This window comes from Panthera leo, chromosome F3 (assembly GCF_018350215.1).
Source record: "Panthera leo isolate Ple1 chromosome F3, P.leo_Ple1_pat1.1, whole genome shotgun sequence".
In the NCBI taxonomy this organism is placed as follows: domain Eukaryota; kingdom Metazoa; phylum Chordata; class Mammalia; order Carnivora; family Felidae; genus Panthera; species Panthera leo.
The window spans coordinates 29,447,542-29,467,382 of NC_056696.1; the positions used below are offsets into that span (position 1 = coordinate 29,447,542).

The following is a 19,841-nucleotide window of genomic DNA, read 5'->3' on the forward strand; positions in this document are numbered from 1 at the left end:
TTGGTTGTTCTTTGTACTTTTATCCAGCCTGTCAACTTTCCCTGCAAAAAGAATTTTTATTGCCCTCTTTTAACAATGAAATGAGAAATGCTCACTCTCAATTTGATCTAGTTAAAAGTAAGTTTTCTTTTGGAGGGGCAGGAGGGGTTACATGGAGGAAGAATTCTGACCCCCTTTCTCTGTAACATAGCTCCACAGAGTGGAGGATTTTTGCCAGGTTGCTTTACGAAGTGCCATTTAAGAAAGACTTCTTTATTAGAAAAAAAAAAAAAAGAAAGAAAGAAAGAAAAACAACTTTTTAATGTGGGAAATTTCAAGCGCATACAAAACCATAAGGAAAGGTATGAGCCTTGTCTGCCACCAACCGCAGCTGGCAACTACGTGGCCAATATTGCTTTATCCGGACCCCTGCAGTGTCCCCTTCCCATTATTATTTTTTTAAGTTTATTTATTTATTTTGAGAGAGACAGTGCAAGCGGGGGGTGGGTTCAGAAAGGGAGAAGGGGACCGATGATCCAAAGTGGGCTCTGTGCTGACAGCAGCGAGCCCGATGCGGGGCTTGAACTCACGAACCATGAGGTTATGACCTGAGCCGAAGTCAGATGCTTAACCCACTGAGCCGCTCAGACGCCCCCCCACACCCACCCAGTCCTGTTATTTTTGAGTAAATTCCAGACAACATATTATTTTATCTATAAAATATTCAAGATGTGCTTTGAATGCCTTAAGAGTCTCAGTGAGGTCAATAATGAAAGCTTTCATGTTTTGAGATCCTTCCTGTGGGAAGATCACGTCTCTCTAGAGACCTCAGGGCGGTGATCCTCAAAGTGGGGGATGGGGTAATGATTTTTTTTTCAGCGATTACCTGTGGGGGGCTTTTTCAAACTGCTGGTCCTCACAGACTGTTGCCCTCCCCCCCCAACAGTCAAAAATGCAGCCTTTGATTCTTCACCAAACTGCTTTGCTATGAGTGTTAGAGCAGGAATAAACAACAGAGAACCACTGCTTGGGGTGGGGGAGTTGGGATTCCAGGTAATAGAGGCTTTACCACTCAAGAACCACTTTTTTTTTTTTTTTTTTTTTTTTGGTTATTTTTAACCACTATGGATGGGAGTTTACAAGTTTACAAGTTACACTGTGTTTACAAGTATATTTCTTTACTGCCATCTTAAGCAAAATATGCTGGGTGTTATTCCGTCATCCATATTTACCACAGGGTACTTTCGATACTATCTTCCATGCTGTGGAATGCTTAATTTTATAGTCTGCCTCCCTCATTGCCTCTCTGTTCCCTGCCAGCATACTTTTCTTTATCTCCTTTCAGTCTGCTAAGGGCTAAGGAGCAAGGTATGTAAGGTATATAAAGTCAGAGTAAATGCACTGTGAGGGTGGTTTGTGTTTGTTTGTTTGTTTCCTGAGCAGACCATTAATAAGGATTTCGTGATATATGATTGCTCAGAGGATGTTTGCCTCCATTTCCTGGTTTTCGGAGACATTCTGCACACATGTAGTTGCTATGTAGCCATTTTTCGTGGAGGTGAGGTACCACTGTGATGGGGTCCTGTAGCAGGAATCTTTGTTCTGACTTGCAGTGCAGCTCCAGATTTGGACAAATTTCTCTCCATCCCACCACTGAATGTTTGAAGTTGAGTTAGCGGGAGGAAAAGGAAGAAATTCAAAAACGTGGACATTCTGCATTTGTTTTTGTAGTTATTTAGCAGCTAAAAGTTAGGGGCTTGTGTTGTAAACCTCGCACAAAATTTTGCTTGGCTTCGAATAATGCAATGTATGGATGTAATCTGGGTATTCTATAGCACTAACATTTATAGAAGGAACTAACTCTAATTTTCACCAAAACGAACTACCTTCCTGTCTGCCGGTCTTTAAGGGGGAATCGGAGAAAGCATTTCCCATTTTCCCATACTCTTTTTTCCCCATGCCCTTCTAACCCTTTTTAAAACTCTCCTCAGAAAAATGACATAGTACTTTTTAAAACTGAGCTGTGCCTCATGCGTGTTTATACACAGGATGGACTCATTGCATCATTTTTTCCTTTCTCACACCCAGACCAGGGTTACATAGTTCTGTGAGGTGTGCTTGGGAGTTGTAGTAATATGGAATGCTGGAAAAATGCCAGAGACTGTTAGTAAATATAGAATGCAGTGGAACAGCAGTTAGCTTATGTTCGTGATTTCAGAACTTATGTTCAGATTTCAGAAGTAAGCGTACATAATATAACGTGGGAAATAAAAAGATGACCGCGTTTAAGATTTGGATTTTAATTCCTGTCTTTTCCCTAAAGAAATTTAGTACAGGTAATTTAGTAAAGGGGATTAAGCTATCTTTGGTTGATATTATGAAAGGTCTCTCCACTTCTTACTCATCATATTTAAAATTTATTAGATCAGCCGACTGACTTTTCTATGAGAAAGCTGGCTTTGCTCTGTGTTTTACATTTGGCAGGTGTTTTGTTGATATGTTTAGGGGGAAAAAAGAAAGTACAAGGTGCTGGAAATCCACAGCTGATTGTTAGAAGATGCAAGCTTACATATTAGATCTTCTTAGGAAGGTGATCGGTCAGGAATGAGTTTTAGAAGTGACTTTGAAGCTTTTCTGTATGTCCTGTTCTCTTCTGCTGTAACTTATTCTATGAAAGGCCCTTAAAGTGTGTTTACAGAGCAAATATCCCTACAAATTGCTTTCGGCAATCGTGGGCACACTGGGATTCTTTATCACATCAAGAATTCCCTTGTTGTTTTGGCAAAGAACTTCCATGGGATGTAGCATCTCTCTGGTCTTTGAGACCACGCCCAGTCTAAGACACATCAAGGGCTGGAAAAGACAGGCTTGGGTGGGAATGTTCTTATAGAAGTGTGGGTTCAATTTTTTACCCCCAAAGAGCACCAGTGAGCTGAATAACTTCTCATCCCTCTTCTCTGCACTTTTTAGCCTCTCTCACACCCTCACAAGTCAGATCTGTCTAAGGCTCCAAATTCCTTAGGTGCCACTGAGGTCACCTGGAGGCCCCTGCCCTACCTTGGCCTCAAAAACTCAACCCTTTCAGAACTCATTCTTTCTTTCATCATAATGACAAATATTTATTTAGCGCCCTGCCACATCCAAAGGCGACTACAAATCTAAACCTGACATAGCTCTCTCCCTTCAAAATTCTTGTGGTGGGGACGCCTGGGTGGCTCAGTCGGTTAAACGTCCTACTTCGGCTCAGGTCATGATCTCACGGTTCGTGGGTTCGAGCCCCGCATCAGACCCTGTGCTGACAGCTCAGAGCCTGGAGCCGCTTCAGATTTTGTGTCTCCCTCTCTCTTTGCCCCTCCCCGACTCGTGCTGTCTCTCTCTCTCAACAATTAATAGATGTTAAAAAAAAAAAAAGAAAAAAAGATTCTTGTTGGGGAGCTAAGACACACACGGGAATTTCTCTGAGGTGAGGGAGACTGTGCTATGCCATCAGCTGTAGAGATACAGCCATTTGGATTCTAAGACCCACAGCAATTGGGAATCAATTTCCACTGAAAAAAAGAACAGCTGCTTCACACCAGACACTGTAAGCATGTTACTGACTAAGATAAGGAAAAGGCCGCAACCTTCTTACCCACTTAGGATGGGCTCTGGATGGGAGCGTTTCTTCTAATGATTGGCTCCTTTCTGCTCTAGGTGACAGTACACTGGGGATGACAAGGTGGAGTGCTGGGACAATGCACGGTTCTGCCCTTGGACTTGTCATCGCTTTGCATTCAACTCTGTGTTCTCTGCTTTGCCTGTTTTTTTGTTTTTAAGACTTTAGGTGGTCACGCACTCTGGTCCTTTCCACGGCTGCTTTGCTATCCTTTGAGCAAACTGGGCTTACTGTATGAGGGGGAAGAGGAAGGGGACCTTTACAGCCACTGAGTGCTCCACAGAAGCATTTTCTCTTTGTTTCTCGCAGATGGGCAGGGTGGGTATTATCTTCACAGATGAGTAAACTGAGGCAGGGAAAGGTTAAGTTGCTGGGTGTGCACTTAGGCCAGTTCCTGCAGGAAGATGTGCACATGTTCCCTTCCCTGAGCTAACTTTGGTTCTTAGAGAGGACCTTCTGTGCCCCTGACTTCACTCCTTCTGTCACATGGGTGTCCTTCCTTTCGGGGGAGCCTTTAACATGCACTTCCAATCCCTTCACACAAAGACCCACCGAGCTGGAGAGGTCAGAGTTGTTGGTACTTTCCTTGTCCTTTTTTTTTTTTTTTCACATTTGCTTTTTCTTCTTTTTTTTTTTTAATGTTTATTTGAGAGAGAGTAAGTAGGAGAGGGACAGAGAGAGGGAGAGAGAGAGAGAATCCCAAGCAGGCTCTGCACTGTCGGCGCAGAGCCCGATGTGGGGCTCAGTCCCATGAACCATGAGATCCTGACCTGAGCTGAAATCAAGAGTCAGATGCCCAACCGACTGAGCCACCCAGGCCACCCTTCACATTTGCTTCTTACTCCCGGTGACTCTCGTCACTAAAGGGCTGGGGTCTAACTCTTTTATCCGATGCTACTTTTCTCACTAAGCTACATCTGTGAAAAAGAGGATCAGCAGATGATGTTTGGAAATTAGAATAAGATGCTGTTTGTCTTGAAAAAAAAAAAAAAAAAACATCGTGAGTCAGCACTATCGGCTTTACTATCTGTACTAACCAAGAAAAGAGTCTGTTTCCTTAAACTTCCATGAATGGAAGCAACATTTGCAGCTTGCTCTTATTTACTTGATATGTTCTTGAAGAGGGGACAAATAAAACTCATCCTTTAAGTGACTTCAGTTTTTAAAAGAGTTTTCCATTAAACAAAACCAAATCTTATGGCAAATAGAATTGACGACCCCCTAGTTTGAGCTCTTTTGGAAATCCAGTATCATCAGGAAAATCTACAGTTTCATAAGCATGTGACCTTTTTATGAGAATTTGGCATTTTGTTCTAGGTTTTACAGTGTTCATGTGATGAAGTGAATATGATGTGGCCCCTGAGAGCCACACAGGGAAAGTCGTCGGAGTCCCAGAGAGGACTTGTTTGTGATAGACTTCACATCCAGTTTCCCGTCTGGTAACATATCTTTTTTTTTTTTTAATGTTTATTTATTTTTGAGAGAGAGACATGGTGTGAGTGGGGGAGGGGCAGAGAGAGGGGGAGACACAGAATCCGAAGCAGCCTCCAGGCTCTGAGCTGTCAGCACAGAGCCCGACTCGGGGCTCGAACTCACAAACCTCGAGATCATTAAGCTGAAGTCTGGCACTTAATCCACTGAGCCACCCAGGTGCTCCTGTCTGGTGGCATATCTTAATCCTCCCTCTCTCTGTCTATCAAGGGCAAAGCAGAGGAAGGAGGCTTAAAACCCAGATGGTGCTGGGTCACGTGTATTGTAGAACTGTGTGCCTTTGTAAATAGTTAGGAGATGGACTCATGATAACAAGTGCTATGGATTCTTTGAGAGCTTAAACATGGCGGTTAGGGGGGGCCTGGGTGGCTCAGTGAAGGGTCAGACTCTTGATTTCCACTCAGGTCATGATCTCTTGGTTCAAGGGATAGAGCCCAGAGTGGAGCCTGCTTGGACTCTCTCTCTCTCTCTCTCTCTCTCTCTCTCTCTCTCTCTGCCTCTCCCCTGCACATGTGCATGTGTGTTCTCTCTCAAAATAAATAAACATTTTTAAAAACACGGCAGATAATTCATAGACTATCAAAATGTTAAAACTGAAAGGGACTAAGAGATCATCTCCTCTAACCCTATTCTTACAGATTAGTGTCACACAGATGGTTTACCTGGAATCATTTAGGTGTGACCCATCCTACAGGTAAGGGGTGTCTTAAATGAGCGCCTGGCAATTCTTTCCAGAAGCACAACCCTCCAACCACACGAGTTCTGGGCAGAAATGCCATGAACTTTTAATTTAGGTGAAAGATGTGGGTGTTAAAGACGGAGAAAACATGTCTCTAGTTCTGGAAGAGTTTAGAGTCAGCCTTGCTAATACTATTAACACAAGTTTGATTGCTATGTTACAATAGGCAGAAATGATGTGGGAGTTCAGACAAAGAAAGGGAGGGATTAGAGAAGTCCATAGAAAGAGCCAGCTGCATTTTCACCCGAGCTGTAAGGACTATGTTTAATACCGGTATTGAGGGTTGCCTTTTGTTTTGTTTTTTTTTGTTGTTGTTCCTTTGATTACGAACATTTTTAGGTATACAGAAAAGCTGAAAGAACAGTGCAGTGAATATCTGTACGCCCACCATCCAGATTTAACAACTATTAATGTTTTGTCATATTTGTTCGACTCTGAATCTGTATATGTATGCATTGGGTTTTTAGCCATTTGTAAGTAAATTATAGATATTATGACATTTTTACCCCTAGATATACCCACTGCCATCTCCTAAAGCATTCCATTTACACAAGCACAATTCTACTACCAATAACAGAAGAGGGGCACCTGGGCGGCTCCATTGATTGAGCATCCGACTCTTGATTTCATCTCAGGTCATGATCTCAAGGTGGTGGGATCAAGCCCTGTGTTGGGCTCTGCACTGAGAACATAGAGCCTGCTTGAGGTTCTCTCTCTCTCTCTCTCTCTCTCTCTCTCTGCTCTTCTCCACTACTTGTGCACTCCCTGTCTCTAAAACAAACAAACAAAAAAAACCCAAGAAATTTATTAGTAATCCATTAATATCATCTCATTTCTGTTCCCTATTTCAAATTTCCCTAATTGCCTCATGTCTTTTATAGGTATCTTTTTAACCCTGGATTTGATTGAAGTTCACATATTGCATTTTGTTTTTATAAGTCCTACATCTCTTTTACTACAGAGCACCACACCCCCCTCCGGCACCCCCCCCCCCATTCAATATTTTATGTCATGACATTGACTTTTCAGACCAATTTTCTTACAACTTTTTTGTGGATACCTTACCTAGCAAGTTTCTTGCAAATTGAAGACTTAAATAGCTTAAAAAATCAGTATTTTCTAGGAGATACACTGCCAGATTGGCAGATGTTGCTTCTGACATACCATTTTTAGTAGCTAATCCATTTTAAGCTAATCTTTATTTGCAAAAGTAATCTAAGGTGACTGTAAAACGTTACAACACTTTAGAAATGCATAAAATACAGAGTGAGAGTTCTGTGTAATGTCACCTCTATGTGGCCCTAATGGTTAATTGTTTTAGGGAATTTACGTTCTTTCCCAGTACTTCATGTGTTTTTGTTTATTATAAAAACTACATTATCTGTGCATTTGGTGTGCAGTGTACTTTTTATTTCACTAACTGTGTGTTCTGGATGGCGTCCTATGGAATATATAGCAGGGATTGTTTTTAATAGTGGCTGGGATAAAGGTGTACCCGGCCGGCCACATTCTTTCATAGGTGTTTAAGGTGAGGCACACCCAGATGTAAAGCGCCTAGCCCAGGATTAGAAGTGTGGCTTATGGCCATGGAGCAAATATTTCTTCTGTTTCAGGCTCCCTGGTTAATATACGAGTTGAATCTTGGTGTCTTCTGCCTTGTTCTTCAACAAGGTGAGGGAATGTATAGTAGTCAACTCTTCAGCGTTCTGTATTTGAATCCTGACTTCTTTTTTTGCTTTTTGGGGTGGGTCCCTGTGTAGTCTTTTCTGCAGATATCAGGAGATCATCAGGTTGGTCTACCTTAGAGGTAAACATGACAGTCTGCCAACACAAAGTGATTTAGAAATGTTAATAGGTTTTACCAAGCCACAGTCTCTAGCATGTGTATTTTAAGCCATCATAAAACATACCTGTCATGCTAAGGAATGTGCCAGAGGGCAGGCATCAAAGACCGGCCGAGGGAGTCTGGGGAGTATGTTTTGCTCTGTTGTAGGGTTGTGCCCTGACAACCTCTGTGAGGCCTGGGGTACTGACAGGGAGTGGTTTCTAAATACTAAAGCCATTTTATTTATTAATTCAGGAATGCCTGTAAACAGTTACTCATATTTGCCCCTCTAAGTGTCAGGGGGCTCCGAGGTAGTTCTTTGGATGAAAGGTGTGAAGTCAGGCTGGACCTGCTTGACTTAGGGAATGGAGTTAACACGACAATCACATGAGCAAGAGATAGTCTTTTGGGCTTAATGGAGAAGAGAAAGGTGAACAGAGAGGTTGTCTGAACATTTCTGGCTTCTTTGGAAGATAACGATGAAGAAACTCCCAGTGAGAGTGGAACGGTAAAGCCACTTTTGCTGTTGTTTTCTTCTTGTGTTCTCCATGGTAGTGTCATCCCTTGAATTTGGTGGGACGTCAGGGTGTAAGTACATCTCACTATTAGTTAAGTAAATTATCTTTAATTTGGTGGCAAGGCTTTTGCGTCAAGCATTTTGTAAAAGAACAAGATGACGGTAGGGCAGTTCCCCACATCTAACTGCCTGTTTGGTGAAGAAGAGCACAGAGTTGTGATAATAAATGCATTAGATTCACATATTTAAAACTTCTTCAAATGTAGAAAGTTGCTGACTTCCATTAAATGTGCATTCTCGGGGTGCCTGGGTGGCTCAGTCGGTTAAGCGTCCGACTTCAGCTCAGGTCACGATCTCATGGTCCGTGAGTTCGAGCCCCTCGTCGGGCTCTGGGCTGATGGCTCAGAGCCTGGAGCCTGCTTCCGATTCTGTGTCTCCCTCTCTCTCTGCCCCTCCCCTGTTCATGCTCTGTCTCTCTGTTCCAAAAATAAATAAACGTTTAAAAAAAAATTAAAAAAAATATATTTAATAAATGTGCATTCTCTTCATTTTCTATCATCCGTTCTAAGTGTATAAAGTAAATAACAAAATAAATATTAAGATAAAAATAAAGGTAAATAGTGTTAAGGTAAAGAAGGAGGCAGTGTTGCAAAGAGGGAGAAGGAACAAGATAAGATTCTAAGTTCAGGATCAGCCAGTCACGTAAATCATCGAGCCTCACTTCTTTCCCCTGTAAAAGGGGGGGATCAGAAAGCCTACGCCATCAGGCTGTTAATGAGGTTGAAATGAGAGGATCTATTTAGAAGTTACACAGTGTTCCAATTCCACCGCTACTGCTTTCTTGAGTGGACAGGCTGGTCCAGTGAAAAAAGCATGGGAATTCAAGGCCCACAGACGTTGGTTTGAATTCTGACGTTGCCATTCACCTTGTGCGTCTTTAGGTTAGGTCTTCTCATCTCTCTGATCCTCCGCGTCCTCCGCTGTCGAACGGATTTCATCAGCTCCCTCTTGTAAGATCAGGTAGAGCTCATGGGCTCCACCAAGAGGCTTGAGGGCTGCAGAGCTTGCTGGTTCTCGAACGTGGACGTCCATCCGGCCGGGGGCGTGTGCTCGCGTGTGCGGATCGTACGCCGCGGCATCCGCAGCCTCCCTTGCAGCCAATGACCTTGCTGCTTCTCTGTTCGCAGCGATCCTCCGCAGCGCCGCACCGGGAATGGACACCTTTCTCGGCGTCTGGAGGAGCACGTGCGGTAGTGTCATCACCCAGACACGAAGCTGCTAAGGCCATCTCAGGGGCGTGGGCGCCGGGATAGGAAGGCGGCGTCCGAGGGCCACGCAGCCATGCCTTTCGGCCTGAAGCTCCGTCGGACACGGCGCTACAACGTCCTGAGCAAGAACTGCTTTGTCACACGGATCCGCCTGCTGGACAGCAATGTGATCGAGTGCACGCTGTCGGTGGAGAGCACCGGGCAGGAGTGCCTGGAGGCCGTGGCCCAGAGGCTAGAGTTGCGAGAGGTAACAGCGGGTGTGGGCCGGCATCTGAGCCAGAACTCACTCAAGGGACTGGCCACCTGTCTCTTGGCACCGCTGTGCTTTGCAGTCCCAGCCTCCTGTTTAAGAGGATCCTGTTGTCCTTGGCATAGGCTTGATCTCACAGCGTCAGTGGATCAGGAGGCCTGCTCCAATGCCGTGACAAGCAGGACCCCGCCTGGGGTGGCGGCTTCCCTTTTGTTACCTTCTATGAGGAGGTTGGGCGGGGGGTGGGGGTGGGGGGCCGTGTCACGTCCAAAGTCATTGTCTCTCTTTACAGCCGTGGAGCAGGTTGGCATTCCAGCTGAACATCTAGGAGAAAACGCCCACAGAGGGGATGGATGCAGCTGCTTTTAGTTTTTGTTTGTTTGTTTCTATATTTTCCTCTTCAAAGAGGGGAAAAAATTGAAAAAGTATTTAAAGTGAGCATGACTAGCGAGGCTTTTTGTGGGCACATATAAAATGGGCATTTTGTTTCAGGATTCCTCATGACCCTCGTTTTCTTTCTGCTGTCTGTGAGCGTTTTAAGTCTTTTTATTTATTAAAAATTTTTTTCTTTTAATGTTTATTTATTTTTGAGAGAGAGAGAGACAGAACGCAAGCAGGGGAGGGTAGAGGAAGAGGGAGACACAGAATCCCACCCAATATGGGGCTTGAACTCCCAAACGGTGAGATCATGACCTGAACCGAAGTTGGACGCCCAATCGACAGAGCCACCCAGGCATTCCTAGACTTCTTTGGGCTTAAACAAAGCCAGGGTTGACCATGAAGGCAGTCATGTTATCACTCTTTAAAAGGAACTCTCCTAGGGCAGTATGTCCTTTATAAGAAGCAAGCCCTTAGTCTTCCAGTCTTAATTCTTTGGTGAGAACCCTGCACACGCATATGCGTCCTGAGAGCCCCGGGGCAGAGTGGCCAGTGGTATAATTCAGTGGTTGCCAGTGCAGAAGGGACTGCAAGCCCCTGAGATTTGAGGAGCAGAAAAAGCTCTGTGGTTGTCCTGGGCCCTGTGACCACATTGCCCATTACCTCAGGGTGCTGGTTTGGGAGGTGGTGCCTTCTGGAGGTGATGGTGTTTGATGTCTTCCACACCCCTCATGACCCACCTTCTTCCGTAGGCACAAAGGAATTGGGGTCGGGGAAGTTCTTCTCCCCTTGGCATCCTCCACAGGCCAACTGTTGTATTCTTGGGGACAGTTTCACCTGAGTCCTTCTGTCTCCTGCCGGTCTTCGTGTTTATACTTCGGTTTCTGTGATCAGAGCTTCCTTTGAAGTTTCTTTTCCTGTATAGGGAGACTTTCCTGTCGCACAGCTACATGTGGCTTGGTAGCTGACCCAGCAAAATAAACATGGAAAAGTTTCTGCCTTTGCCCGTTGAGAGCTGGTTCCTTTTGGCTTATGAGTAGCACATTGGGGTATACATATTTAAAAATATGCGTGTGCATGGGCATAAAGGAAAAACCTTAATACTGGAGGTTGGTTGGTTAGAAGACTGGTGTAAATTTCTTGTGAAAATGTTCGTTCTAGATTGTTTACAAAAGATACGCACTGGTTCCACTTTTGAGTATTCTCTGTAACTCACGGTGGAGTAACTAATCTTTGCATATACTGGGAGACAGCAGAGCACGTGCTGAAAGAGTTATAGGCTCGGTCTTTGGCCTCCTGGACTTGGGTTCAAATTATAGTTGTGTCATTTGTTAGGTGTCCTTGGAAAAGTTACCGTGCTTCTCTGGGCATCGGTTTTCTCACCAATAAAGTGGAAATAATGATAACCTTACTTATCTTATGGGACTGTTGTAAATATTAAAAGAGATACAGTATGGAAAATGCATAGTGCTGCATCTAATATTGACAACTGTCCCAATTTGAGAGTCTTAAAAATTTTTCATTGAAGAGAATCTTGAGCAACTGCAATGTGCCAGGCACTGTGTTAGGACTTGATGAGGGAAAATAAATAAGGTGTAATTTTGTTTTCAAGATATGCACGGGTGAGTAGGGGAATCCAGCATTTACATAAGCAGTTAAGGCTGAATGCGATCTAGGGGCGCCTGGGTGGCTCAGTCGGTTAAGCACCCGACTCTCGGTCTTGGCTCAGGTCATGATCCCACGGTTCATGAGTTTGAACCCCTCCTCAGGCTCTGCGCTGATGGTGTGGAGCCTGCTCGGGATTCTCTTTCTCTCTCTGCCCCTCCCCACTCTCTCTCTTTCTCTCTCTCAATAAATGAATAAACTTAAAAAAAAAACAACACAAGATTAAATGCAATCCATGCTAAAATGCAATGCAGGTGCAGGCCGGAAAGGCAGTAGCTCTTCTTAGACTTGTGCAGCACACAGTCTGTGCTGCTGACCACTGCGGCCCCGGGAGGGGAGAGGAAGTTTCAGTGAAGGATGAACAGAGCCGTCACTCTCTGAACAGGGACTTGAAGGATGCACAGGACTTCAGCAGGTGGAAAAGAAAGCAAGGCCATCCAGGGCCAGGGGAACTGGAGTCTTGAAGATCCAAGTATGCAAAAGCAGGTGCCATTCTTGGGGGCCAAGAAGGCATCTCTGTGAATCCCCAGGCAGAGTCTAAGGTGCATGCGGAGGCGGGTCTGGAGATGTGGACGGTAATAATTACTCTCAGCAGAGTATTGCTTCTCTCAGTGAGAGGGCAAAGGTCAGACCCAGATCAGCCCACAACTGTGTTGTCACAAAAGACAAAGCAGTGAAGTCTAGGTTCTGCTGTCACGTGTCTGTTGCAGTGTGATTGATCTTCTAATGCGAAGGTGGGGTTGACATTTAATGCTGGCTTTATTTTGACATGCTCTAAATGGGTGCATTCACATTAGAGCAAATCACTTTCTTTTTTTTTTGATTGTATGCTTTTGTTCTGTGACAGATGACATGGAAGGTATGGCCTTTTGTGAAACAATGCTATAGCTGCTTTCAAACGAGAGGATGCGATCACGCAACCTCCTACTTTGTTCTTCATTTGCACACACACACCTGGAGGAGGAGTGCATTCTTTCCCCAGAAGCAGGAGGAGGAGGGGATGGACACAGGGTCTGCTCTACTCGCTTGACTTTCTTTTTGTATTTGGGTCATTTTCCAAGTAGAGTTGATGGAGCTTGAGAGGAGGAAGTGGAAATCTATCTAAAATACAACAGAATGTTGAGTCTTTATTAAGGCTTGGAACTCAGATCTGGTGGGTATTTGGCTTTGCTGTTAGAAGGATTCTGTAGTTGGGGTGCCTGGGTGGCTCAGTCAGTTAAGTGTCCAACCTTGGTTCAGGTCATGATCTCACAGTCTGTGGGTTCGAGCCCCACATCAGACTCTGTGCTGACAGCTCAGACCCTGGAGCTTCTTCAGATTCTGTGTCTCCCTCTCTCTCTGCCCCTCTCCTGCTTGTGCTTTGTCTTTCTCTATCTCTCAAGAATAAACATTGGGAGGCCTGGGTGACTCAGTCAGTTAAGCGTCTGACTTGTGCTCAGATCATGATCTTATGGTTCGTGGGTTCAAGCCCCACGTTGGGCTCCTGTGCTGACAGCTTAGAGCCTGGAGCCTGCTTTGAATTCTGTGTCTCCCTGTGTCTCTCACCCTCCCCTGCTTGCACTTGTCTCTCTCTCAAAAATAAATAAACATTAAAAAAAATGTTTAAAAGAATAATTAAACATTAAAAACAAAAATTTAGAAGTGTTCTGTAGATGTATCCTAGACATTTTAAGAGCTTTATCTTAGGGAAAGGAAATTAACTTTGATTTAATTCTTGATCTACATTAATTATAATTTGTGTTTTGCCACTTCATTTAGTCATTTTAAAAATGGATTTTATTTTTTAAAGCTGTTTTAGCTCCATGGCAAAACCGAGTGGAACGCAGTGGAACATACCTCCTGCACCCCCCCCCCCACTCCTATCCCCTCCCCCACGCCAGAGTGGAACATGTGTTCCAGGCGATGAGCCCACATTAACACATCATCATCACCCCGATCCATCGTTTACATTAGGGTTCACTCTTGGTGGTGTTCACTGTGTGGGTTTTGACAAATGTATAATGACATGTATCCATATGGTAGACTTTATGAGGCTCACATCTGGTTTTGAATGTATCGATGTGCTGCCATTTCAAATGGCATTTAGAGGACCCAGACCTGGTTCGTAGGGTCAGCAAATACAATCAAGCCCCAAGGGAAGCTGAACATGAGAGGGTCCCCGATCCCAGAAACCCTAGAGCTTAGAGAATAGGACAAACAAGAAACAAAGCAAAGGGAACAGTCCGTGCTGAGGTACAGAAACAGGAAAGCACGTGGAATTTTCAGGGAAGGGCAGAGTTCATTTTGCACTGATCTGTTTGTGTGTGTGTGTGTGTGTGTGTGTGTGTGTGTGTGTGTGGAGGGGTGGGTGGAGAGGTCATGGCAGGGAGGGTAGGAGTGTAGAAAGGCAGGCAAGAGACTGCTTTTGAAGGGTTTGATGTATCTAGCCAGGGAGTTTTAACTGGATCCTGTAGGACATTGTGTCTAAAATGTGTCACAAGAATAATTAAAATAAATCTCCAACTTTTAATGTCACATACTGTGCTGAGTGCCCTCCCCATATCAGTTCATCTGATTCTCATTTCAACTCTGTGTGGTGGCTTCTCTGGCCGTCTCCATGTTACAGACGGGGCCATCACAGCACAGGATGACCTTTTGGCCGTGACTGGGCTTGTCCTCAACCCCAGGCAGGCTGCCTCCACTGTTCGAATTCCTGGGCATGTGTAGTGGCAGAAAAGGAGTGTAGTAAAATGCTTTGGGAAACACCTCCATAAATGCTATTTTTTTTAAAGGTGTCGAACTCAGTGTTTCACAATTATTTTAGCCTTCTGTAAAATCCTCTTTGAATTGTTTGGAGAATAAAATGCTGCCGTGAGATGGGGAGACATCTAAGGACTTCAAGGCGGAGTGTGACTGACATGAACACCTTGCATTTTCGGAAAAGAACCAAATAGCAGAAAGAGAATGAGGATTGGGGTGACAGGAAGGACAGAGATGCTAGCTGGGTGAACTTAATAACCTGGCTACGGGAAATAAAATGAACTCCTTAGGAAAATTTTTTTTTTTAATTATTTTAAGTTCAGAAAAAAAATTGGGTATGAATTTCTGGCAAGGAACTTTTATTAAGGGAAAGACATAAGATGACAAGGCTCAGAAAATTGGAATTCTGATAATATAGTTAAAACACGTTTGGATTAATGGATGTCACCCATTTCTCCAAATGAGATGTTAGGTGGAACTTAAGTGGAAAAAATAGAGCTGTTATGTTTGCAGAGGGGATGGTTATCTGGAACCCCGGCTCCTTGTGCCCTTCCTACCTTCCAATACAGTTTGAGAATCACTGACCTGGGATAAGATAGGAATAGTTAACATAATGTGTCTTATGACTAATTCTCACATTTTAAAAATAATTGCACAGAGAAGCAGCAGGTCTCATGGCTGTGAGAACTGCCTGACTTTGAGTCCTGCCTCTGCCGCTTATCACCAGTGTAATCCTGGATAGTTATGGAACTGCTCTGTGCCTCAGTTTCCTCATCTGTAAATGGAGATGGTAAAGTAGCAACCTCCATGAGTTGTTGGAAGGGTTAAAAGAGTTAGTTTTGTCAGTTGTTAGTATTACAGAGCCTGGCACTTGGAGCCACTCAATACGGCAGTCTTCTCACCACATGGGCTGTCTGGACTCTGACACAACCCTTCCAAAGATGGGACTCTGACCCTTTTATAAATCTGTTGGTTTCATTTTTAGATGGCTTGAATTACTAGAAGCCGTGATCATACATTGAGCCAAAACTCTTTCAATTCCTTGCATAGTTATTAAGATTGTATAGTCCACTAGGATAGCCACTGGCCACATATGTCCATCGAATACTTGAAGTGTGGCTAGTTTGAACTGAGATGTGCGGTAAGTATGAAAATACACATCGGATTTTGAAGATCTAGTATGAAAAAAAAGTTAAACTATCTCATCATTTTTATATTAGTTACATGTTGGAAGCCTACTGTTTTGAATACACTATTTTAAATGAAATTTAAAATTAATTTCATTTCTCTGTACTTTTTAAATGTAGCTGTTAGAAAATTTAAAGTTGAAGATGTGGCTTACATTATATTTCTACTAAACAGTGCTAAGAGTGGCAAGGAGGCCATGTTAATAGTAATAATGACTATCAAGAATTTTATTGGAATATAAAGGATTCTAATAAAATGTAGAAATCTGCTAGAATTATTTTCTTGAGGGATACTCCTGACTCTGCTTTTAATTAGAGAATCATAAGTGGAGGAAGAATAAGTAATTTCACAAAGGTACCTTCATAGTTAAACTCTATTCAAGACAGAGAATCTATTCTTGAGAATGCTGAATTTGATAACTCTTGGACCTCCCTTAAGACTAGACTGACAGCTCTGGTTTTTAAAGGAGCCTAAAAAAGAATCCCTGATCATTTCATAGGGTGGGTGATTGTCCTCAGATTTATCCCCTTGTTCTTTTGCAAATTTATATTTGCGTTTGAACTCAAAGGTGATTTATGCCAAGCTGTGGGCCACAGTAGGAATGTCCCACATTTTGCTATTCTCATAACAGCTAGAGTTTATAAAGATACTGAATCTTGACTAGCTTAAGTGAACTTACATTAAGGATATATGTATGGTCTGATTTTATGCTAATCTTTTGGGCATTGGTAACAACATAATGTGCAATTATAAGAGTATTCGGTTAAATGGAATACTTCATTTCCTGGCCCTGTTGATAATAGTGGAAGTTGCTGTGTTTTGGAGCCTGCTTCCCCTTATCCATATACGTTTGTATTTGCAGTGGACTAAAATAACATTGATTAAGAATCAGCTGAAGAAGACTGCGGGAGAGATGTCTGGTCTCTGAATTTTGTGTTGCTTTTTGTCTGTATAAAGATTATAACGTGAAATCTTACTAGCTTAACGTCCGTTCTCTGAGGCAACCTGGCACCCGTGTCTGGTTTCTAGATACAAGAGACTGTAGGTGAAGTAATTTCCCCTGTCTTAACTCGTAAGTCTTCATCTTTTTGTATATTTTGAGTGAGCTGTACAGCCTCAGAAGAGTGATTTTTTTTTCTTGGTTAGGAGGTTTGCTTCTTGGGTCGATGTGACTCTGCAGTGTCTTTTCCTCTACTTTTGTGAAAGATTGGCTAGGAAAATGAAGGGGGTGCAGTTGTTAATTATAGACGTGTCAGTTCCAGAAATCCCAGACCTACCCAGAGTAGAGGTTGATTGCACACAAGTTGTTTTTTTACAGTCATCCGACTGATGTATAGTGGTTTATTTTCCAAAGCCATTGGAATGTAATAGCGTGAAGTGCCGTTTCAGAGCCTGCTTATAGTCATCTTTTGAAGTATTTTCCATGCCTCAGTGAAAGTTTTAATGCCTGTATGTAATTCCTGTATATTTTATGTGGAGGTACACCAACTCTCTGTTTCTTAATTTACAACTGAAGCACTGGGTATGACAGGCAACCAATTACAGCGTAATGCAAGATATTTTAAATGTTTGCTTCTGGATGATTAACTCTTCAAAACGCTTGAGATAAGATTATGGATTTAATCCCTGGTCATTGCCAAGACTGCATCTGTAACCCTTGCAGATAGCATGAAAGATGCGTCTTTGGTCACAAAACTGGAAAAGCAAAATCCTCAAAAAGAATCTTCCCCTAGTCACAGCTAACGTGGGGGATTCCACTATCTCTGCAAATAAATGAACAAACAAATCAGAACACCCCCAGACTATTTTTAAAGGCCTTTATTCACTAGAATCTTTTTCCTGGTGCTTGGATCTTACTTTGGCACTAAAATATTCACACACAAATCTGCCGCTTAAGAAACTAGCATATTTTTGAGTGCGCACATACATTTATGCTTCCTGTGTTAAAATGAGAAACTCCAAAGCAAATAGACCAGGAAACTACTCTTATGAAAATGTCATGTTAGTGTGTCTTTCCTTACACTGTTTCTCAGTAGTGCATTTTTAGTCATTGATTCACAGATGGGGTTCCTCTCCCTGGGCACCGGTTCGTCTGTCTTCTTTTTCCTTCACTGCAGTGAGCTCACTGCAGAATTCAAGGTAACCAGACCCATTTTCTAAAGAAAACTAGAGAAATAAAATGGGATTAATAGCTCACCCAGAGGTATCGTGAGGGTTCGCCAGACCTGGCTGATGTTTGGAGCTTCAGAGATTAAACAAAACTGTTTGGGGGTATGTACTCGGGCAATATGATGGGATCTTTCTGGCCACGGAGGAGGTGGTTTCTGTTTGGAATCATCTACCACATTCTGCTAAATCATGGGGCAGTGGTTAGCAGGGAAGCTCAGCTTTCAGAATTCAGCTGGAGTTGATGGCAAGTCAATTATGAACCAGCCTGGTGTGGTCTCAGCTGGGCCTGAGGGGATTAATGGTCCCTTGGCTAATACACAGGAAGTTGATTGATGCACTTGTTGGTTTAAGTGAGAGGTTAGTTTCTGATGCTATTTCCTGAGAGGCACTGCGTAAGATACGGCAGAATAAACTCATGCTGCATCGTGAACTTAAATAGAGCAGGCTAAGAACTTGGAGACAGTCTCTCTCCTCTGTTGAATACTCCAGGGCAGGGATATAGCTAGAGGAAGAATGGGGTGGGGGTGGCAGGGTGGGAATAGAGAAGGTGACTTTGGGCATAGCTTCACAAAATGGTGTGGGGTTAGGGATCTCATAAATGGACTTTCCTTCCCACCAGATAACTGAATTCAGCACTTAAAAAAAAAATGTTTATTTATTTATTTTGAGAGAGAGAGCGCCCTGGAGAGCATGCACGCGAGCAGGGGAGGGGCAGAGAGAGGGAGAGAGAGAATCCCAAGCAGGCTTCGCAATGTCAGCATAGAGCCCGATGTGGGGCTCGCTCTCACAAACCGTGAGATCATGACCTGAGCTGAAATCGAGAGTCAGAGGCTTAACCGACTGAGCCACCCAGGCGTCCCTGAGTTCAGTGCTTCTAAAACTGGTTATTCTGGCCTCTTAGGTAGGAACTGTATCTTCCAGGTTACCCACCTCTCTCAGCTCTGCCTTATGCTGGACACCCCATTTCTTGAGTAGTAATATTGTAGTAATATAGTTACTCCAGTGGATAAATGCATGGTAGCTCACTCAGGTAGTCTGTGTCCTCTGGGGGGGGGGGGGGGGGAACCAAAACTCTTTTTTTTGGCAAAATTGATTATAGGATGTTTATGCATTTAATGTGGACCATTTCTAATTTGAATGTTACTAATTTGAGTGACTGTTGTAATTTGAATGAAGTATGATCATGAAATTATACCCTCTAATGTCAGGACTGCTTTTAGTGAAAGTTAATAAATCATGGCTGGCCTGTTAAGCAACTGCAAAGCTTGTCCCTCCCTTTCTCCACCCAGGCTTATAAAAGGGCTTCTTTTCCAAAGAAAATAACTATTACGTAGCATGTCACTGTTTATATATATTACCTCATTTATTATATGCAGACTCATTCCTAGCCACCCAAAATGCAGTGACATACCCTCACACAACACTGTGTCCGTTCGGAATTCAGTATAATGCAGAACTGCCTTGGGCCCTTTTCAGACGGTCTGTTCAGTACCCAGATTACCTCATCTTAAGATTAGCTTAAGCCTACATCATAGATCCCCTAGGACAGCATCAGAGCGATGTTCCAGTGTCCCATAAACACCTGTAAGACTAAAGCACATCTGAGCAGAGGGACTATTTTGTGATGATTTTTCTTCTTACATCTTTTAGGTTTTTATGTTACTTACGGGCCTTCCAGCTTCTACTCTTGCCTGCTTTTTTTCATTTATCTCCAGGTAACCTCTATCCTCTAATTCTGTGGTTCATAGGCATGCCAGGAGTGCTGATGAAAAAGATTTCTTGAGGCTTGCCTGCTTTCATTTACCGATGGTGACGATGATTGATAATGATAGTAGCAGCCACAGAGAGCACCATTCCCGAAGCAGTTAATTTACACGTGCCATGCGCACAGTGGACAGACACGATATCCCTGATACCCCTCACAGCCTGTGCATGATAGCAGTACGACCCCGTCTTATAGATGGGAGCTCTGACCCTC

At 43.4% G+C, this 19,841-nt stretch overlaps 1 protein-coding gene across 2 annotated transcripts in view; it reads left to right on the forward strand.

Moving 5' to 3' along the window:
- The window catches only part of PTPN14 (protein tyrosine phosphatase non-receptor type 14), a 178,311-nt gene that overhangs the window by 62,243 nt on the left and 96,227 nt on the right, over positions 1 to 19,841 (forward strand). The window contains exon 2 of one of the 2 annotated variants that reach the window (XM_042924812.1): positions 9,394 to 9,721. The exons of the other annotated variant lie outside the window; for it this stretch is intronic. Coding sequence (XP_042780746.1) covers positions 9,548 to 9,721 — 174 coding nt within the window. The 5' untranslated portion in view covers positions 9,394 to 9,547. The remainder of the gene's footprint in view (positions 1 to 9,393; positions 9,722 to 19,841) is intronic. 2 annotated transcript variants of the gene reach the window in all.